Below are 22,224 nucleotides of genomic sequence, written 5' to 3'. Positions count from 1 at the left end.
GGTCCCTCTCCACCTCCCCATCAAAGGGGATGGTGGATTGAGGGTTCCTGCACCGTCCCCCCACATTTCTACCTTCGCAAGAGACGGTCCAGCTTCAGCGGGTGGGGGGCTCCCGAGCGCATCGCGGGCCCGGCCGGGCACAGCTAATTCAGCCCTGGGCTTCGGCCTCAACTAGGCTGCAGGCCGAAAACTCCACCCACAGTGCGCGTCACGCCCGAGGCTCCGCCCACCGGTCTAGGGCTTTTCGTACACTGCAAGAAGCGCCCTCCTAATCTCGGCAGCCATCTTCAGCCCCCTTAACGCCGAAGGGACCCGCCGCTACACCGCTGGCACAGACACAGGGACCGTTCTGCTCCGCTAGGGACACGGGCACAGGACCTAGGTGAGTGCTCTGCACACTGCAGGTCCCCTCTTCATATAGCCACAAAGGCGCTCCGCTCAGACAGCCGCACACAAAGAGCTCCGCTGATTTTTCAGCCGCACAAAGTGCCTTGCTGTCCTTACAGCATATCCCTGCACTAATTTTGGAGGTTAGCAGTGTACAAGTCTACCTAAAACCTCCAAAAAGTCCTCAAAAACAGTGTTTTTCACTTCTTGCACCTCCTGTCAGGCTGCGCTACCAAGCGGGCATACTGCTCCGCTCTGTCATGCTTGTGACCCTAAATGCGCTCAGGAGCCCCCCACCACGACCGAGCCCACAGTGAGCAGTCCCCCTAAGTGGACTTTGGCACTCTCGCAATCTATGGCTTCCTTGACTAAAGTGATTGAATCCCTCCAGGAGCAGGACCACTAATCCGCCTGTATCAGAAAATTCCCCTACAGCAGGGGAACCATCGGCCTGCAGGGGCCGTTCTCATTCAAGACACAAACAGGCATCTCAGAAGCATGTACATACAGTCATGGCCAAAAGTATTGACACCCCTGCAATTCTGTCAGATAATACTCAGTTTCTTCCTGAAAATGATTGCAATCACAAATTCTTTGGTATTATTATCTTCATTTAATTTGTCTTAAATGGAAAACACAAAAGAGAATGAAGCAAAAAGCAAAGCATTGATCATTTCACACAAAACTCCAAAAATGGGCCAGACAAAAGTATTGGCACCCTCAGCCTAATACTTGGTTGCACAACCTTTAGCCAAAATAACTGCGACCAACCGCTTCCGGTAACCATCAATGAGTTTCTTACAATGCTCTGCTGGAATTTTAGACCATTCTTCTTTGGCAAACTGCTCCAGGTCCCTGATATTTGAAGGGTGCCTTCTCCAAACTGCCATTTTTAGATCTCTCCACAGGTGTTCTATGTGATTCAGGTCTGGACTCATTGCTGGCCACCTTAGAAGTCTCCAGTGCTTTCTCTCAAACCATTTTCTAGTGCTTTTTGAAGTGTGTTTTGGGTCATTGTCCTGTTGGAAGACCCATGACCTCTGAGGGAGACCCAGCTTTCTCACACTGGGCCCTACATTATGCTGCAAAATTTGTTGGTAGTCTTCAGACTTCATAATGCCATGCACACGGTCAAGCAGTCCAGTGCCAGAGGCTGCAAAGCAACTCCAAAACATCAGGGAACCTCCGCCATGTTTGACTGTAGGGACCGTGTTCTTTTCTTTGAATGCCTCTTTTTTTCTCCTGTAAACTCTATGTTGATGCCTTTGCCCAAAAACCTCTACTTTTGTCTCATCTGACCAGAGAACATTCTTCCAAAACATTTTAGGGTATGTTCACACGTTCAGGATTTCCATCCTTTTTTTTTCAGGACAGTTTTTTTAAAAAACTGCAGCTCTTGGCAGAAAACGCAGGTCCTTTTTTTGGTCCTTTTTTTGTCCTTTTTTGATGCGTTTTTTTTATCCTTTTTTTATGCAGTTTTCTATGCAGAGACTGTGTGTTTCCTAGGAAGCTTTTTAGGGCTAAAATGGCTGAAAATACCCTAACCCTAACCCTACCCCTAACCCTACCCCTAACCCTATTCTAACCTTAGTGAAAAAAAAAAAAAAAAAATTCTTAATTTTTTTATTGTCTCTACCAATGGGGGTGACAAAGTGGGGGGGGTGTCATTTACTATTTTTTTATTTTGATCACTGAGATAGGTTATATCTCAGTGATCAAAATGCACTTTGGAGCGAATCTGCCGGCCGGCAGATTCGGCGGGCGCACTGCGCATGCGCCCGCCATTTTGCAAGATGGCGGCGCCCAGGGAGAAGACGGCCGGACGGACACCGGGACGCCGGGTAAGTATAAGGGGGGGAGATTAGGGCACGGGGGGGGCATCGGAGCACTGGGGGGGCATCGGAGCACGGGGGGGGCGGGATCGGAGCACGGGGGGGCAGCCACACTCCGCCCACGCACTTCCGCCCGCTCCCCCGCACTTCCTGCTGCAGCGGTTCTGCACATCAAATCGCAGTAAAACCCGCAGATATATTTTTGATCTGCGGGTTTTACTGCGATTTTGACCTCACAATGGAGGTCTATGGGTGCAGAACCGCTGCGGTTCAGGAAAAAGAAGTGACATGCTCCTTCTTTTTTGCCGCAGCTATTCTGCGCGGCTTTTTAAACGAAATTACGGACCATGTGCACAGCAGTGACTGTTTTCCATAGGGTTACATTGTTATGTACCCTGCATGGAAAACTGCTGCGGAACCGCAGCGGCAATACCGCTGCGGTTCCGCAGTAAAAAACGCACTGTGTGAACATGGCCTTAGGCTTTTTCAGGTAAGTTTTGGCAAACTCCAGCCTGGCTTTTTTATGTCTCGGAGTAAGAAGTGGGGTCTTCCTGGGTCTCCTAACATACAGTCCCTTTTCATTCAGACGCCGACGGATAGTACGGTTGACACTGTTGTACCCTCGGACTGCAGGGCAGCTTGAACTTGTTTGGATGTTAGTCGAGGTTCTTTATCCAACATCCGCACAATCTTGCGTTGAAATCTCTTGTCAATTTTTCTTTTCCGTCCACATCTAGGGAGGTTAGCCACAGTGCCATGGGCTTTAAACTTCTTGATGACACTGCGCACGGTAGACACAGGAACATTCAGGTCTTTGGAGATAGACTTGTAGCCTTGAGATTGCTCATGCTTCCTCACAATTTGGTTTCTCAAGTCCTCAGACAGTTCTTTGGTCTTCTTTCTTTTCTCCATGCTCAATGTGGTACACACAAGGACACAGGACAGAGGTTGAGTCAACTTTAATCCATGTCAACTGGCTGCAAGTGTGATTTAGTTATTGCCAACACCTGTTAGGGGCCACAGGTAAGTTACAGGTGCTGTTGATTACACAAATTAGAGAAGCATCACATGATTTTTCGAACAGGGCCAATACTTTTGTCCACCCCCTTTTTTATGTTTGGTGTGGAATTATATCCAATTTGGCTTTAGGACACTTCTTTTTGTGTTTTTTCATTTAAGACAAATTAAATGAAGATAATAATACCAAATAATTTATGTTTGCAATCATTTTCAGGAAGAAAATGAATATTATCTGACAGAATTGCAGGGGTGTCAATACTTTTGGCCATGACTGTAGCTCATCCCCCAGGCCTTCCGGTGCCTCGGCGACCGTTGGCTCTGCTTCCCGCTCTCCCTCTCCAGGCGCCTATAGCGACCATGACTCTGAACCTGAGTCTGATGGGCCCCTTGATCTAGAGTCGCCAAGTTATCAGACTACTATAGTCTCATTGAGGCCATCGACCAGTCACTGCAGGTCAACGAAGAACCCGCTACTTCCCATACGGATAATGCAGTGTCCTTTAAAAGGACCAAATGTCCTCATAGGCTGTTTGCCAATCACCCGGAGTTCCAGGACATAGTTCAGCGACTTAGAGAGCGTCTGGACAAACGCTTTGCAGGTCAGAGATCTCTGGAGTCCAGATATCCTTTCTCTCCTGACCTCCGCAAAAAATTGACAGAATCTCTTCCAGTGGATCCTCCCGTATCCCGCTTGTCCTCCAAAACTATGCTGTCCCTGCCGGACGAATCTTCCATCAAGGATCCCACAGATCGCCTGATTGACAGTCTCACCCGTTCGGTTTTTGAGGCTTGGCACTTTTTCCCTCATTTGCAGCTACCTGGGTAGCCAAAGCTGTGACTTTTTGGGCAGATTCTCTGCACAAGGCTATACAGAAGAGTGATCTCCCCTCCGAGATAGCGGAGTTGGCTAATTAAATTTCTTTGGCTGGTGATTACTTAGTAAACGCTTCCCTGGACGCGGCTAATTGCTCTGCACTTACAGCTTCAAAAGCAGTGGCGATTAGAAGGTCTCTAAGCCTGAGGAACTGGCGAGCGGACTCCATCTAAAAATGCATGTAGAAAAGCCGCGGAGACACCATCACGTGTTTCTCAACGCAGTGATCCAGAACACTGCCCCCATCCCTTATGGGAAATATGCAAATGCATGTAGAAAAGCCGCGGAGACACCATCACGTGTTTCTCAACGCAATCAATAAATAGCCAGGTCTTTCACCGGGAAGGAACAACCACGGGAAGGACAGCATCCCAAAAGGAAAACCACCTATGCCAAAACATGGTATCCATCCACAGACAGCTGTTTCAGGGTATTTGCCCCTCATCAGTGTGGAGTAGGAAACTGGCTATTAGGAGCTGTGCTTAGTAAAAGGACTATAAACATAAGGATGAATGACCTCGGGGAGATCAAAACATCCAACATCGCTGAGACACCATCACGTGTTTCTCAACGCAGTGATCCAGAACACTGCTCCCATCCCTTATGGAAAATATGCAAATGCATGTAGAAAAGCCGCGGAGACACCATCACGTGTTTCTCAACGCAAGCAATAAATAGCCAGGTCTTTAGGGGCAAATACCCCAAAACAGCTGTCTGTGGATTGATACCATGTTTTGGCATAGGTGGTTTTCCTTTTTGGATGCTGCCCTTCCCGTGGTTGTTCCTTCCCGGTGAAAGACCTGGCAATTTATTGCTTGCCACCAGAAGGGAATGGCCGCTTCTAAGTCGACAATCGCCAGATGGATTCGGTCGACTATTCAAGAGGCTTACCGCATCAGAGGCAAGCCTATCCCTGCGGGCCTCAGGTCACACTTCACTCGGTCGGAGGGTGCTTCATGGGCCATTCGGCATCAAGCGTCTGCTGAGCAGGTTTGCAAAGCTGCGACCTGGTTTAGCCTGTATATTTTCTCAAAGCATTATAATGTCCATACTCAGGCATCTGCAGATGCGAGCCTGGGTAGACTAATTTTGCAGGCAGCGGTAGCGCACCTTTGGACAGCAGGCGCAGTTATGTTGTAATTTCTCACCCAGGGACAGCTTTGTGACGTCCCACGGTCCTGTGTCCCCCAATGTGGCGATGGAGAAATAGGGATTTTTGTGTACTCACCGTAAAATCATTTTCTCCAAGCCACTCAATGGGGGACACAGCACCCACCCTTTTTGGCCTGTTGCCTATGATGAGTGTTAAGGTACCGTCACACATAACGATTTCTTTAACGATATCGTTGCTTTTTGTGACGTAGCAACGATATCGTTAACAAAATCGTCACGGTGTGAATTACTTGTACGATGTACTCCTCGCCAGAGACGGACTACACCTCAACAAACCTGGGAAACACACATTCGCCAGAAGACTCGCTACACTCATCAGGAGGGCGTTAAACTAGAAGAAGAGGGGACAGGAAGAAAAACATTAGACTTGAACAAAGAAGACCCAGGAAAACATACTCAGATGGGAGGTAAGAACATTTCTAAAACAATCCACAGCGAGGAGATTGGAACAAAACAAAATCCTCTAAACTGCATGCTCGCAAACGCCAGAAACCTGACAAACAAGATGGAAGAACTAGAAGCAGAAATATCTACAGGTAACTTTGACATAGTGGGAATAACCGAGACATGGTTAGATGAAAGCTATGACTGGGCAGTTAACTTACAGGGTTACAGTCTGTTTAGAAAGGATCGTAAAAATCGGAGAGGAGGAGGGGTTTGTCTCTATGTAAAGTCTTGTCTAAAGTCCACTTTAAGGGAGGATATTAGCGAAGGAAATGAGGATGTCGAGTCCATATGGGTCGAAATTCATGGAGGGAAAAATGGTAACAAAATTCTCATTGGGGTCTGTTACAAACCCCCAAATATAACAGAAACCATGGAAAGTCTACTTCTAAAGCAGATAGATGAAGCTGCAACCCATAATGAGGTCCTGGTTATGGGGGACTTTAACTACCCGGATATTAACTGGGAAACAGAAACCTGTGAAACCCATAAAGGCAACAGGTTTCTGCTAATAACCAAGAAAAATTATCTTTCACAATTGGTGCAGAATCCAACCAGAGGAGCAGCACTTTTAGACCTAATACTATCTAATAGACCTGACAGAATAACAAATCTGCAGGTGGTTGGGCATCTAGGAAATAGCGACCACAATATTCACTAGGGGGACTTGTCAGGGAGTCACAAAAACACTGAACTTTAGGAAGGCAAAGTTTGACCAGCTTAGAGATGCCCTTAATCTGGTAGACTGGGACAATATCCTCAGAAATAAGAATACAGATAATAAATGGGAAATGTTTAAGAACATCCTAAATAGGCAGTGTAAGCGGTTTATACCTTGTGGGAATAAAAGGACTAGAAATAGGAAAAACCCAATGTGGCTAAACAAAGAAGTAAGACAGGCAATTAACAGTAAAAAGAAAGCATTTGCACTACTAAAGCAGGATGGCACCATTGAAGCTCTAAAAAACTATAGGGAGAAAAATACTTTATCTAAAAAACTAATTAAAGCTGCCAAAAAGGAAACAGAGAAGCACATTGCTAAGGAGAGTAAAACTAATCCCAAACTGTTCTTCAACTATATCAATAGTAAAAGAATAAAAACTGAAAATGTAGGCCCCTTAAAAAATAGTGAGGAAAGAATGGTTGTAGATGACGAGGAAAAAGCTAACATATTAAACACCTTCTTCTCCACGGTATTCACGGTGGAAAATGAAATGCTAGGTGAAATCCCAAGAAACAATGAAAACCCTATATTAAGGGTCACCAATCTAACCCAAGAAGAGGTGCGAAACCGGCTAAATAAGATTAAAATAGATAAATCTCCGGGTCCGGATGGCATACACCCACGAGTACTAAGAGAACTAAGTAATGTAATAGATAAACCATTATTTCTTATTTTTAGGGACTCTATAGTGACAGGGTCTGTTCCGCAGGACTGGCGCATAGCAAATGTGGTGCCAATATTCAAAAAGGGCTCTAAAAGTGAACCTGGAAATTATAGGCCAGTAAGTCTAACCTCTATTGTTGGTAAAATATTTGAAGGGTTTCTGAAGGATGTTATTCTGGATTATCTCAATGAGAATAACTGTTTAACTCCATATCAGCATGGGTTTATGAGAAATCGCTCCTGTCAAACCAATCTAATCAGTTTTTATGAAGAGGTAAGCTATAGGCTGGACCACGGTGAGTCATTGGACGTGGTATATCTCGATTTTTCCAAAGCGTTTGATACCGTGCCGCACAAGAGGTTGGTACACAAAATGAGAATGCTTGGTCTGGGGGAAAATGTGTGTAAATGGGTTAGTAACTGGCTTAGTGATAGAAAGCAGAGGGTGGTTATAAATGGTATAGTCTCTAACTGGGTCGCTGTGACCAGTGGGGTACCGCAGGGGTCAGTATTGGGGCCTGTTCTCTTCAACATATTCATTAATGATCTGGTAGAAGGTTTACACAGTAAAATATCAATATTTGCAGATGATACAAAACTATGTAAAGCAGTTAATACAAGAGAAGATAGTATTCTGCTACAGATGGATCTGGATAAGTTGGAAACTTGGGCTGAAAGGTGGCAGATGAGGTTTAACAATGATAAATGTAAGGTTATACACATGGGAAGAGGGAATCAATATCACCATTACACACTGAACGGGAAACCACTGGGTAAATCTGACAGGGAGAAGGACTTGGGGATCCTAGTTAATGATAAACTTACCTGGAGCAGCCAGTGCCAGGCAGCAGCTGCCAAGGCAAACAGGATCATGGGGTGCATTAAAAGAGGTCTGGATACACATGATGAGAGCATTATACTGCCTCTGTACAAATCCCTAGTTAGACCGCACATGGAGTACTGTGTCCAGTTTTGGGCACCGGTGCTCAGGAAGGATATAATGGAACTAGAGAGGGCAACAAAATTAATAAAGGGGATGGGAGAACTACAATACCCAGATAGATTAGCGAAATTAGGATTATTTAGTCTAGAAAAAAGACGACTGAGGGGCGATGTAATAACCATGTATAAGTATATAAGGGGACAATACAAATATCTCGCTGAGGATCTGTTTATACCAAGGAAGGTGACGGGCACAAGGGGGCATTCTTTGCGTCTGGAGGAGAGAAGGTTTTTCCACCAACATAGAAGAGGATTCTTTACTGTTAGGGCAGTGAGAATCTGGAATTGCTTGCCTGAGGAGGTGGTGATGGCGAACTCAGTCGAGGGGTTCAAGAGAGGCCTGGATGTCTTCCTGGAGCAGAACAATATTGTATCATACAATTATTAGGTTCTGTAGAAGGACGTAGATCTGGGGATTTATTATGATGGAATATAGGCTGAACTGGATGGACAAATGTCTTTTTTCGGCCTTACTAACTATGTTACTATGTTATGCGTGACAGCGACCAACGATCAGGCCCCTGCTGGGAGATCGTTGGTCGCTGGGAATGATCAGAACCTTTTTTTTGGTCGCTGATCACCCGCTGTCATCGCTGAATCGGCGTGTGTGACGCCGATCCAGCGATGTGTTCACTGGTAACCAGGGTAAATATCGGGTTACTAAGCGCAGGGCCGCGCTTAGTAACCCGATATTTACCCTGGTTACCATTGTAAAGTAAAAAAAAAAACACATACTCACATTCCGATGTCTGTCACGTCCCCCGCCTTCAGCTTCCCGCACTGACTGTGAGCGCTGGCCGTAAAGCACAGCGGTAACGTCACCGCTGTGCTCTGCTTTACGGCCGGCCGGCACTGACACAGTCAGTGCGGGAAGCTGACGGCGGGGGACGTGACAGACATCGGAATGTGAGTATGTACTGTTTTTTTTTTACATTTACAATGGTAACCAGGGTAAACATCGGGTTACTAAGCGCGGCCCTGCGCTTAGTAACCCGATGTTTACCCTGGTTACCCGGGGACTTCGGCATTGTTGGTCGCTGGAGAGCTGTCTGTGTGACAGCTCTCCAGCGACCACACAACGACTTACCAACGATCACGGCCAGGTCGTATTGCTGGTCGTGATCGTTGGTAAATCGTTTAGTGTAACGGTACCTTTATAGTTTTGACATGTCGTACCTATGATTAATTTTTTGTTGATCTCCTACTGCTTGGTCACTGAACTGGTTCTATCCGGAGCCAGTGGGTGGTGTACACTGCAGAGTAGGAGCTAACCCTTTTTGTATTTGCATAGTGTCAGCCTCCTAGTGACAGCAGCATACACCCACGGTCCTGTGTCCCCCAATGAGTGGATCGGAGAAAAGAATTTTACAGTGAGTACACAAAAATCCTTATTTTTTAGCAGACAAGTATCTGTACTTCCTTTTCGTTTTCCGAAAGTATCTTGCGTCATTTTAGTATATACATGTGTTTCCTGTATTCTAGAAGCCTCCACTCACTGGGCTAATATCTCCGACAATACAAAAAGAGGACGGACATTGAGCGCAAACATTTTTATTATATACAAAAATCATTTTTTAGTTTTTTTTTTGCAGAGATTTTTGGTTAAATTCAGCTACAATTTCAATAGTAAAAATAACAGCTAATAACACTGACTGCATATCACCTCTATGGTGCCTCTTTAGACCATGTTCAGATGTAGCAAATTTTCACGAAACCCAATTCACCCGTGGACAAAAAAAAGAAAAAAAATCAGTTTAGATGGCAAAAGTTTGTGTTGCAGCTTCTCAGGAAAATCGCCACTCTACATGAATGTAGTCCACCGGGACAAGGATGATTTCCTTCTACACCTGCCACGCATGGCCCCATACAAATCATCATATAACCTTTATATTTAGCAAATGTATAGATCGGTGGCACCGCTCATCAGAAATGCTGCTGACCCTATATACGACATGTAGATTTATACCGTCCTTATACATGGCTGGATGCTGTAAGGTCATAAACATCTGTACATGACGGCATCAGTGCTTCCAGGCCGAATCCTCCAGGGCCACAGATCAGGCTCAGCGTCATAATCTGTGCCCCAGGAATATCGCAGAACCTGGCGATGACATTCACATGACCTTAGGTTCTAGTCTGCAGGGGAAGTCTGCTCGCCAGCTCGCTTAGGTGGCTGCAATCGGGGTGTTTGCTTCTCTTCTTGATGTATTCCAGAGTCTTCACCTAGTTAGGGAAAAAAAAGTATTAAAATTAAAAGTTTGACAATAAAGAAAAGAAAAATTGACACTTTTCACTTCTGCTCTGAAATCTATGAATATGTGCAGTGTAAGTAAGGTCGTACAATGGCGAAAATAAGTATTTGATACGCTGCCGATTTTACAAGTTTTCCCACTTACAAAGAATGGAGAGGTCTGTAATTTTTATCGTAGGTACACTTCACCTGTGAGAGACAGATTCTAAAAATACAATACAGAAAATCACATTGTAGGATTTTTACAGAATGAAATTGCATTATATTGAATGAAATAAGTATTTGATACAATAGAAAAACAGATCTTAATATTTGGTGCAGAACCCTTTGTTTGCAATTACAGAGGTCAGGCGTTTCCTGTAGTTCTCGACCAAGTTTGCACAAACTGCAGCGGGGATTTTGGCCCTCTCCTCCATACAGATCTCCTCCAGATCTGTTGAGAGCGTGATCCAAGTGTCAGTGCTCGGATTGTCTTGAATGAGAGAATCGGAGCACAGGTGCGGAGGAGACAGAGAAAGTAATTTCTCCATCTCCTCCATTGCCGCCGTCCGTGGTAATCAGACTGCACTCAGATGACATCAGAGTGCAGTCCGATGTTTCAAATGCTCCCATAAACTTGTGTGGGTATGTGCAATCTGATGCACTCGCTGCATGCTGTGATTGTTTTCTCATGCCAAATCGATATAAGAAAACAATTGCAGATCTGCATTACCCCATAGCATAATATTGGGCCGAGTGCCATCTGATAAAACATCGAATAGCTCTCGGCCGTTTTATACGGGAGCGTGAGACCTTAGACTGGAATCCATCTGCTGTCAGATCAAAGTTGCAGACTGCTCATGTGTCCTTTCCCCCCATGCTTTACACTGCAGCTTTGCTGGACCACCCTGAGCACCAGTCAATCTGTACTAAGGCAATTAGATTACCAGTGATCACATACGGCAAAGGAATGCGCTCAATGAAGCAAGGTGAGAACTTAGGGGGCAACATTGTGACACCTACGCCCCCTTCTCATGTCCATATAATACCGGTGTCTTCAGTTTTTTTTAGATCAGTGCGACATCCGTTTTTTCCCCAGTATGGCTTCAGAAAAGTGAACTCCAAAGCTTCTCCGATACTCCGCAATGTTAAACGCGTACAGCACATGGACGCCATCCGCGTGCGATACGTGTTTATATCTGGACCCATGTATTGGCCCGGTATTGGTCATCCGTGCTCCCAGGAAAAAACGGACTCCATGTGGGTCACACAGTCTGGAAAAACACAGACATGGGAAGATCACCATGGGTGTTAATAGGTGTTCGTGTGGATACGTGTCTGCGGTACGTGTGAAAACGGATACCGCACGTACCGGAAACACGTGGAGGGGGCTTACACAAAGGGGGCTGGAGTGTGACATTTCACATCAAGTAGCAAAGATCCAACTAAACTCGTTCTTACCATAGTTTTTGTATCAGCGAAGCCATGCTTCTGCGCCAGGTTCCATAGATTCACAGCAAGCTGGTTCAATTTATTGTTCCTCAGGTCCCCATGGGCAAGAATACTGCTAAAAAATAACAATGCAAGGGAGCTTTGCCGCTTCAAGGTCTACGGGGGAGAAAAAAACAGGAATTTAATAAGACGTTACATGGTTATTCTCACAAAATCAAGTTATCCCCTACCCATAGCATAGCGGAAAACTTGCTGATCACTGTGGCCCCCATCAATACCAAGAATGGGGCAATGGTGTGCGTGTGCGGGCTCTGCTCCACTCATTGTCTATAGGACTGATGGAAACAGCCGAGTACTGTCCTCTTAGTCCCATAGACAATGAGTGGAGCAGGTGCTGGGGCATGTACTCCACCGGACTATTCAGGACAAGGAGGCCGAATGTCTCTTTCAAGATCACGGAGGGTCCCAGTGACCACAAGCGATCAGCAAGTTCCCTCTATCCAATGGATGGTGGATAAAGGGTTATTCCCAAAAATCAAGGTAACCTTGTAGTAATATAGTGCTACAGTTATATGTTGATATGGATACATTAATCAGACTTTTATCTACCTATATATCTAACAGAGTAGTGATGAGGCTTTGACCCTTTAAATTCGGCTGGCCACCACTGATCTATCGAGTCAACCCAATCACCGATCTAGTCATTACTGGATGTATATTTAGGAAGGCACAGACTGCGGGTACCGTCTAGGATCGGGTTTGGTAGGTACTAACCACCGCCTACTGGGACCACCCCGCGACATCAGACTATTTGGAGGCGTTCAGTCGTCTGGTCGTCAAAATGTCTCTACTGTCAAAGTCACTCGGATCTGTACACTTGACAATTATTTGTGCCTTCCTGACATAAACTTCAAGAATTGATAGTTCACTTGCCTCCTAATATATTTAACCCTTACATGTGTGTTGTGTATCCAGTCTATGACACGTAAACACTGGCATATGCTACTTTCTAACACTCTGCCCCTCGCCCCCAACATGTACCTCATGCCCCCGAGGTATAACGCTCGGCCCCTCACCCCCCAGAGTGTAGCGCTCGCCCTCGTCCCCCAGGGTGTAATGCTCGGCCCCTCGCCCCCCAGAGTGTAGCGCTCGCCCTCTCGTCCCCCAGGGTGTAATGCTTGGCCCCTCGCCCCCCAGAGTGTAATGCTCGGCCCCTCAGAGTGTAATGCTCGGCCCCTCGCCCCCCCAGAGAGTAATGCTCGGCGCCTCATCCCTCAGAGCCTAATGTTCGGCCCCTGCTCTGTGGCCTCCCCTCTAACACTCTCGCACCCCTCCAATCTATTCTAAACTTTGCTCCCCGGCTAATCCACCTGTCCCCCCGCTATTCCCCGGCCTCTCCCCTCTGTCACTCCCTTCACTGGCTCCCCATCACCCAGAGACTCCAGTTTTAAACCCTAACCATGACGTACAAAGCTATCCACAACCTGTCTCCTCCATACATCTGTGACCTCGTCTCCCGGTACTTACCTACACGCAACCTCCGATCCTCACGAGATCTCCTTCTCTACTCCCCTCTTATCTCCTCTTCCCACAATCGTATACAAGATTCCTCTCGTGCATCACCCCTACTCTGGAACCCTCTACCCCAACACATCAGACTCTCGCCTACCATCGAAACCTTCAAAAAGAACCTGAAGACCCACCTCTTCAGACAAGCCTACAACCTGCAGTAACCACCGATCGACCAAACCGCTGCACGGCCAGCTCTACCCTCACCTACTGTATCCTCACCCATCCCTTGTAGATTGTGAGCCTTCGGGGGCAGGGTCCTCTCTCCTCCTGTACCAGTTATGACTTGTATTGTTCAAGATTATTGTACTTATCTTTCATTACGTATACCCCTCCTCACATGTAAAGCGCCATGGAATAAGTGGCGCCATAATAATAAAATAATAATTATATATATAACCTCACACCATTTCTAGTGTGAGCAAGGATACTTTTATTCTATTGAGTTTTCAGCACTGCCTTTTAGACTATTCCATTAATATAAAGTTTCCTTTCTATTCTGGTGGGAATGGTCCATCCCTTGAAGGATGGTAGTCTGTGTGTGTAAATTATGCTGGGACCTGGGAGAGGACGATGAGTAATGAGCTTCAAATGAGGAGTGGGAGATGGCGGATTGTGTAAGCGTGGAGATCATCCACAGTTCATCCCCCCTGCGGCAGCACGGGACAAGCCGTTTCTCATTACACGATTAGGTCATGGGCTGGAATCACAGCTGCACTGTCAGAGCGCTGTACGGCGCGGGCTGTAGTATAGAGATATAATAAACTAGCCCAGATGTGGAGAGGGGACTAGAAGTGACCCAATGACACTGTGTGAGATGTCAGGGGGTCCCTGCGGGGTAATTCCTGTATGGGTGTATCCCGATTATGTCACATTTTATCTTACTACCATCGTATTCACTTACTTAAGTGATACCAGGGGGAAAGATGAACCCGGATTCAGAAAATAACGGTAAATGAGGAAATAATTTAGGTATGCATATTTCTGATCACCACTCCCATCACTATGGGGCTTTATCTAGGAGACCACCCTAGATGTGTCCTATACTGTTATATATACTGAGTATATTATTAACTTTAAAGGGAACGTGTCCTCTGATTAATGCTGCCCAAACTGCACACAGCAAGAATAAGAGCCTGGCTGTAATCACAAAGGTTTTTCAGAAATGCTCCGGCGTTTTAGAGAAAATATACTTTGAAAATGGTAACTCCAGGTGATTGACTGATCGAACATTATGTACACACATGGTTGAGATCTGTCACTCACCTACACCAGTGTGGGGAGAAGCCGGTCTAGTCTTGTCCCCGACCAAATCTTTTACAGGGTTGTCCGGCCTTAGACTCTATGTAACTGCAGACTTGTGAATCCTCACATCACACGCACTGCACACTGTGAGGATTCTCTGGTGCAGAGAGTGGGCGATCATGTGACCACAAGAGGGCAATTTGCATACTTCCAGCCACATTACGACTGGACAATTGGTTGTTTATAATAATATATCAGGGGTGCCATTCGGCTGTTTATAATAAACTATCAGGGGCACCAATTGGTTGATTATAATATTCTATTAGGGGTGCCATTCGGCTGTTTATAATAAACTATCAAGGGCGCCAATTGGTTGTTTATAATAATCTATCAGGGGTGCCAATCGGCTGTTTATAATAATCTATCAGGGGCACCAATCGGTTGTTTATAATAATCTATCACGGGCGCCAATTGGTTGTTTATAATGATCAATTAGGGGTGCCATTAGGCTGTTTATAATAAACTATCAAAGGCGCCAATTGGTTGTTTATAATAATCTATTAGGGGTGCCATTCGGCTGTTTATAATAAACTATCAAGGGCGCCAATTGGTTGTTTATAATAATCTATCAGGGGTGCCATTCGGCTGTTTATAATAAACTATCAAGGGCGCCAATTGGTTGTTTATAATAATCTATCAGGGGTGCCATTCGGCTGTTTATAATAAACTATCAAGGGCGCCAATTGGTTGTTTATAATAATCTATCAGGGGTGCCAATCGGCTGTTTATAATAATCTATCAGAGGCACCAATCGGTTGTTTATAATAATCTATCACGGGCGCCAATTGGTTGTTTATAATAATTTATCAGGGGTGCCATTCGGCTGTTTATAATAAACTATTAAGGGCGCCAATTGGTTATTTATAATAATCTATTAGGGGTGCCATTAGGCTGTTTATAATAAACTATCAAGGGCGCCAATTGGTTGTTTATAATAATCTATTAGGGGTGCCATTCGGCTGTTTATAATAAACTATCAAGGGCGCCAATTGGTAGTTTATAATAATCTATCAGGGGTGCCATTCGGCTGTTTATAATAAACTATCAAGGGCGCCAATTGGTTGTTTATAATAATCTATCAGGGGTGCCATTCGGCTGTTTATAATAAACTATCAAGGGCGCCAATTGGTTGTTTATAATAATCTATCAGGGGCACCAATCAGCTGTTTATAATGAACTATCATGAGCGCCAATCGGCTGTTTATAATAAACTATCAGGGGCGCCAATCAGCTGTTTATAATAAAACTATCAGGGGCGCCAATAATGTAGCTTACATCTGCAGCTGGAAACAACGTCATTGGCTCTTGAAAAATTAACTGAAGGACACAGCCAATAAGCAGTCAGAACTAGATGATAGCAGGAACTTGCAGGCAAATAAGTGTTGACTAGGAGGGCAATATATGGAGAATGATGGAGTAGGAACTGCAAACTGCTGCTTTTCTGCATTCAAACACAATTTAAAAAAAACAAACCGCTGCAGTCCATCCCAGCTAAGGACGTCAGCATTTCTCCAAAGTTTAGTTCTGTATTGATCCAAGCTGTCCATACACATTAGATGTATATCAGCTGATCCTGCCAATTTCAGCAAGGCCGGACGACCATACACTGGTATTATAGGCCTCCTGCCTCCAGCGGGAGCTAAGGATCAGGCATTCGTATTTCAAATGCCTGATCCTTTTCTGCCAGCAACTAGCTTCCTTTTTCTAAGAAATATATGCACACCTAGGCTAGCCAAGGAGAGCATGCAGTTTTCTTTTTTTTTTTTTTAATCTAGAAAGACAACTTAAGAGTGTCGACATCATGAAACCTAAACTAAATGGGCGGAATGGCTTCTGGACTCGTGACAACCTCAGTGTATATAATAGAATATTTGGAGGTAGCACCGATCTGGGAAAAAAAAAAATAAATGTTTGACTATGGAACCATAGATGTGACTATTGGTGGCCATCGAGCGACCATCAATTCATGACTGTGCGACATAGTCTGCCATAGTACGATGTAGCCCACCGATATAAACCCTTTAGGTTCATCCATCGCACCATGGAAGACTGGGGTGAAGCCGCAGTTATGGGATTTTGACCTCTTCTGTGGACCAGTCTATACTAACATGAACAGATCTTCAACCATTTTCTTCTTTATAGGGGTCACAAACTTAAACTGCACTTTTATCATTGCGTTTGTATAAGCAGGTACAATATTCGCTTCCCCTGCAATATAAAGTAGTAAAGTACCTTTTACGCTTTTCTATCATCATCTATCATGTTAGGGGGCGGGGAGAAGTCGACGGCACATTACTGGCTTCTAGAAGATTAAAATGGGACTTACCTTTTCTTTCCCAAGAGCTTTCAAGTGCTCCAAAATCTGTCCAATGAGAGTGTCGCACAGTTTGTTAATCTCCGTCAAGAATTTCGTATCTCCACCGTAAAGATTATCATTGGAATCAACTAAAGAGAAGACAAAGGAGCGTATTGTCGTGATAAAGGCATGTCCGCCTTCTGCAGGCAGCGTAAGCACTGATGCTTCATTACAACGGTCGACCTATAATGTGATTTTCTGGCTGCTTGTAGTCACCACTAGAGGGAGCCAGAGGGCTCACTGCAGACTGATCACCCATTGAACACCATAATAACCCTGTATACAGTAATCTCCTGCTCCAAAAAATGAGAAAATGGTTTACCAACTGTTTCTCCAGAATAACTGAAGTGCCCATTCTGAGTAATGCTTACTGCCATGTTGGTGCACATTGCATTTGGTTGGTAAACACTGAATTTTTCCGATGAGCCTAATCTCTTCTTAAGCGAAGCTGCAGTGTGGATTAGCAGAGACCACCCATACTATGTTAGGTAACGGCGGGATAAGCCAGCTACAAGGGAGTTTATTTTGGGTTTCTCAGAGGCGCGCCAACCGTAAGCAACAGCTGCTGGAGGGCACTGCAAAGTGCAAGGACTGGCACTGAAACAGCTCCACGAGCTCGGAGCATTACTGAATGCTAGTGTCCGCCTCACAGCCGATAGGCGCCATCCACATACGTGACTACACGTGCCCCGGAGAACCTTTAGGGGCGACCTTATTCTTTCTGAAGCATGGGATTGCCCATCGGCAGAGGGACGCTGACGAGCAGAGAGTCTGTATAAGATGTGTGTAAAAAGATAACCCGTAGAAATGGAAGGGTCACATTTCAATCAAATTGTTAAAAGTTTACACTTCCAAAACATAAAAGTCCACTCAAAAACTGAAATTAAATTTTGCATTGTTTGGGGAGCCCCATACTCCCAAAGTTGTACTAGAATAAAGGGAATCCTCGTCTTCTTACCCCCCCAGAGCAAAATTAATTGTACACAGACTGAAAAGACCGCCATATGAGCCAGGCCTTAGGGACATGGGACTCATACACGGCATTAAAAAAAATTCTCATCCATGTTCAGAAGAAAAACCCCACCGCAGAAAGTGACATCCTGCTGAAATAGAAGGTGGCGGATTCATTAAGAGGGATGGATTCGGCAGCTCCGTGCACCGGCGTCCGCAGTACTGGCATTTTGATGAAACTGGAGAAAAAAACCTGACAAATGTCATGAAATGTTTGCTCCACTCTCCGTTACGCAAAACTGTTGAACTTTTCAAATCTTTTACTCCACTTTTTTGGCGCAAAAGCTTTGATGAATCGGGGCCTTACTGTCAGAAAAGGCCATACGGTAATATTTCTTTGGTACTACTCACATTCTGTACATCAGCAGGGTTTAAATTACCCGTACACGTTTTTTTTTTTTTTTTAGGGATAGGGAGTGTTAAAAGAAACTGGATAGTCACTGCCACTTCCAGCTTGCCCTTGGAGCCACCAAAAAGAGCCCCAGGGACAGAAGACAGCCCAAGTAGTCATCACAAATACGTTTCCGAATGTTCTCCTCAAAGCCAAATTTTCAGTATAGGGGTAGAATCTTCCTTTAACGTGTTTTCCACCCAAATAAGCAGAAATATTAAGGATAACTAAGCTGAAAATGACAACGATGGACAAGAAAGTAATGTCAGAGATTTGTAATAAAGGCCAAGAACCTTTATGATCGAGGTGCGGTCTTGAGACAAATAATAGGCATTCTTAGGGCGATACCTGTCTGTGTTACCACAATACAAAAAAAATAGTGACCTTTAAATGGGGTCCATTACTCTGAGCAACACCTTCTTAAAATATTAGATTCCCCATTGTGACATAAAAAAAAAACATCTTACACTTTCCTCTCGTACCAGCACCGTTCCAGCAATGCCAGCATCGAGTCTCCCAGGGCTCGCGTGACATTACTGTGCCAAGTGAGCCCTGTGGCCAATCAGTGGCTTCTAATGGACTGCAGTGCTCACACCTCTCCTGGATGTCCGTGGTTCATCTGATGGAAGTGAGAGTGCAGAAGCTCATTAGCGGCCAAAGATTGGCTGCAGTGCTCACGTGGCACAGTAATGTCAGCATCGAGTCTCCCAGGGCTCGCGTGACATTACTGTGCCAAGTGAGCCCTGTGACCAATCAGTGGCTTCTAATGGACTGCAGTGCTCACACCTCTCCTGGATGTCCGTGGTTCATCTGATGGAAGTGAGAGTGCAGAAGATTATTAGCGGCCAAAGATTGGCTGCAGTGCTCACGTGGCACAGTACTGTCACGCAATCCCTGGGAGACATCGCTGGAACAGTGCTGGTACGGGAAAACAGTGTAAGATATTTTATAATATAATATCCTAAAAAGCGGTTGGCACAGTAGTGGACAACCCCTTTAAGACCAGCTCACCTTTGTCTATATGATACAGATAGCTCTCTTGACTTAAGGCAGCCAGTAAGTGCAGGACACTGGTGTAGATCCGGACTTTGTCATCACTGTTGTCCTCCCACGTGTAATCTTCAATCACATTTAAAAGACCACGGACCAGGAAGAGGACGCCTTGTTCTGGGTGGTCCTGCAGATACAACCGTAGCGTTAGGAAAACTTTATCCTCACTTTTGGTGGGTTTTTTCCTTTTCTTTTTTTTCCCAATACGCACCACGGTCTAGGTATGGTGGTTTCTTTCACGGGTTTACCCTCAGGCACAAAAAATGTGAAAAAAAATCTAAATTATAAAAATAAAAAAAGTCCCCCCCCCAAAAAAAAAAAAACCACAAAACAACTACATGAAATTCAAGACACCGCCTTAAAAACCACAACAACAACAAAAAAAAGTGCCTGAGGGGAGCCTAAAAGTGACAACCCAAAGTGCATTAAAGGCGGACTCAACTGGTAAGACGGAAGTGATACTCACAGGAACGACCAGCAATGTGGAGAAGAAGTTGCTGAGGAACTCGAGGAGAAAGGTCTCAGAAGATCGCATCTTCCCGTCTATATTAATGGTCTTCGGCACCTCCGGAACAAGGCTGACGGCAGCTCTGAAGAAGGCGTCAGCTTCAGACGGGGACAAAAAGATGGGGAGAATAAGATGGATAGATTTACCCGCAGATGCTAATGATCCGCCTTCTTCTCCCCCCCCCATAGCTGCGCAACTTTTAAAGCCCACCCACTCATCAGACCCCCGATTTCTGCTCCCTGAAATTGCAACTAAACGCCAAGTCTCCATCTCATGAGGATGAATCCTAGACCTCATGGAAGAATTGTCTTCAAATGAAGTTTTAGCACTGCTCAGGAGGTTTGCCAACTATCCCAGGTGTCCCTTTTTCCCAGATTTTTCGGGAAAGAAAGTATGTTTCAACTTCTTTAAATTCTTTCTTAAAAGGGATATTCTGATTTCAGAAAGTAAAAGTGCACAAATATACAAGGACTGACTTCCAGCGTATAAATCTGAAAGAGATTGGAACTCCGCGCACGGACTGGCTGGCGGCTCTCCCGTCCATAGCATGACAGCTGCATAAAAATACATGAAGGCGTCACGTTCTGGCAGTGCGTTATGATCTCTGTCCAACTTATACGGTCGTCTGACTGCACCGTAAGGATAGATCATCAATAAGGGTCTGGTGGCCGCACCAATCACCTGTTATTAGCCCCATTAGTGGCTCATTGTAAACACTGAATGAACAGCTCAGTTCTGTGCAAAGCGTAGTGGCCGCTGCTGGGTACTGCAGAACAACTCCTATTTAAGAGAAGATCTTACTGTCAGTACTCAAGAGCGAATATCAGTTGATCGGTAGAGTTGTCAGGTGTCAGAGCCCCGCTCATCTGCTGTTAATGCCCTAATTAAAGGAGAAGTCATCAATATCATACGAACAGACAACCCCTTTAAGCTTTATTCCTAGAGGCTGCAAACCCCATTTAGGTCTATTAGTTTCTTGTTTCACTATAGAGACACTGTACTTTATCAGATATAGTAAAATATAACTTTTATTAGTCAATTAAAAACAATACATAAATAGAACCAGCACCACCATAAAATGCTGAAGGAACAACACCAAAAGATACACCCCAGGGGGGCAAGTTCCTCGCCCTACTCCATCACTGTCCTCGCCCTGGCCATCAATTTTTCAAGAAAACTTAATGTTTGAAGCTTTTTATCAGCAAGTGTATGGAATGAATTGATGTATATAGATGCACTTGATTGTATTTTTGTTTTTTTTTGAATAAGCGTCTAGAATAAAGACTTCTACTACCGGAATCCTAAAAAGTGGGATATATCAGTTTCTTGGACAACTGAATAACACACAGAGTGACTGCAGACTTATCGGTGGTTTTGACCGGTCATCCCCTTTAAATGGATTATTTGGTTTTGCTAAACCCTTCTCCACCGGCTACTGCTCTTTTCTCAACCTCCCGGGTCAAGAACTGAGTCTCCTCCACTGCTCCCAGAGCCTGTTATTGTCTGCAGTGCTGACATCTCAACAGCGCTGCAGCCAATCAGTAAGTGCGTGCCAAACACCAGAAACGCGTCAGTTTTACATCTTCCATTTGAGATGACTTTTTAAAATATTTTTTTCAATAAAGCTCAAGGTTTTGACCACTGGATGAGCCATAAACCCTTGTTTTTCTACTAGGATGGCCACTACTGTACACGTTTAATGGGCCCAGACAATGCATATAAAAAAAAAGTAAAAAAACTAAAACTCATTGTTGATCCTCCGTACTGTGTCAACCGCTCCCCTTAGATTAACATCCGCCAGGAGGCATCACATGACAACTACAGCCAATCAACTGCAGCCTTCGCATTCCGCCTGAACAGTTTCTTCCAATGTGGAGGCGCGGCGCCCGTTCTACGACAGGTAGTTTGAATAATTTGTGCACAGCTATTATAAGGGGCTTACGGCTACTCGATGACATGCTGGAAATTATTATTTTTTTAAAGATTTATTTCTCTGTCCTGTGCGCACTTTTCCCAACAAAGAGCTGAATATTGGGGCCCTGCTGCTTGCATCGCGGTGATTGGCAGCTATGGCCAGGGAAAGGGGCGATTAGTATTCATCCCTTCCCAACGCAGAAAATCATTCCATTAAAATCCTTTCTGAAATCCGTGGTGCATGTAGCTGCTCAGGTCACACATCATTAGATATAAGCCCGGCGGGTAGTCATCCGGAAAAATGAAAGAAGCAATATAG

The 22,224-nt window shown here is 45.0% G+C and overlaps 1 protein-coding gene across 2 annotated transcripts in view; it reads right to left on the bottom strand.

Annotated features, from left to right (window-relative positions):
* Positions 1-9,654: 9,654 nt before the first annotated feature.
* The window catches only part of VPS35L (VPS35 endosomal protein sorting factor like), an 84,554-nt gene continuing 71,984 nt past the window's right edge, over positions 9,655-22,224 (bottom strand). Inside the window, exons 27-32 of one of the 2 annotated variants that reach the window (XM_069734155.1) lie at positions 19,950-20,089; positions 19,445-19,610; positions 17,002-17,120; positions 11,811-11,957; positions 10,516-10,575; positions 9,655-10,342 (exon numbers count right to left, since the gene is read on the bottom strand). In XM_069734155.1, coding sequence (XP_069590256.1) covers positions 10,540-10,575; positions 11,811-11,957; positions 17,002-17,120; positions 19,445-19,610; positions 19,950-20,089 — 608 coding nt within the window. In that variant the 3' untranslated portion in view covers positions 9,655-10,342; positions 10,516-10,539. The remainder of the gene's footprint in view (positions 10,343-10,515; positions 10,576-11,810; positions 11,958-17,001; positions 17,121-19,444; positions 19,611-19,949; positions 20,090-22,224) is intronic. The other variant, XM_069734154.1, reaches the window with a different exon arrangement.

The sequence above is a fragment of the Ranitomeya imitator genome, chromosome 7 (assembly GCF_032444005.1).
Source record: "Ranitomeya imitator isolate aRanImi1 chromosome 7, aRanImi1.pri, whole genome shotgun sequence".
Taxonomy (NCBI): Eukaryota; Metazoa; Chordata; class Amphibia; order Anura; family Dendrobatidae; genus Ranitomeya; species Ranitomeya imitator.
This window is presented reverse-complemented; position numbering and strand designations above follow the sequence as displayed.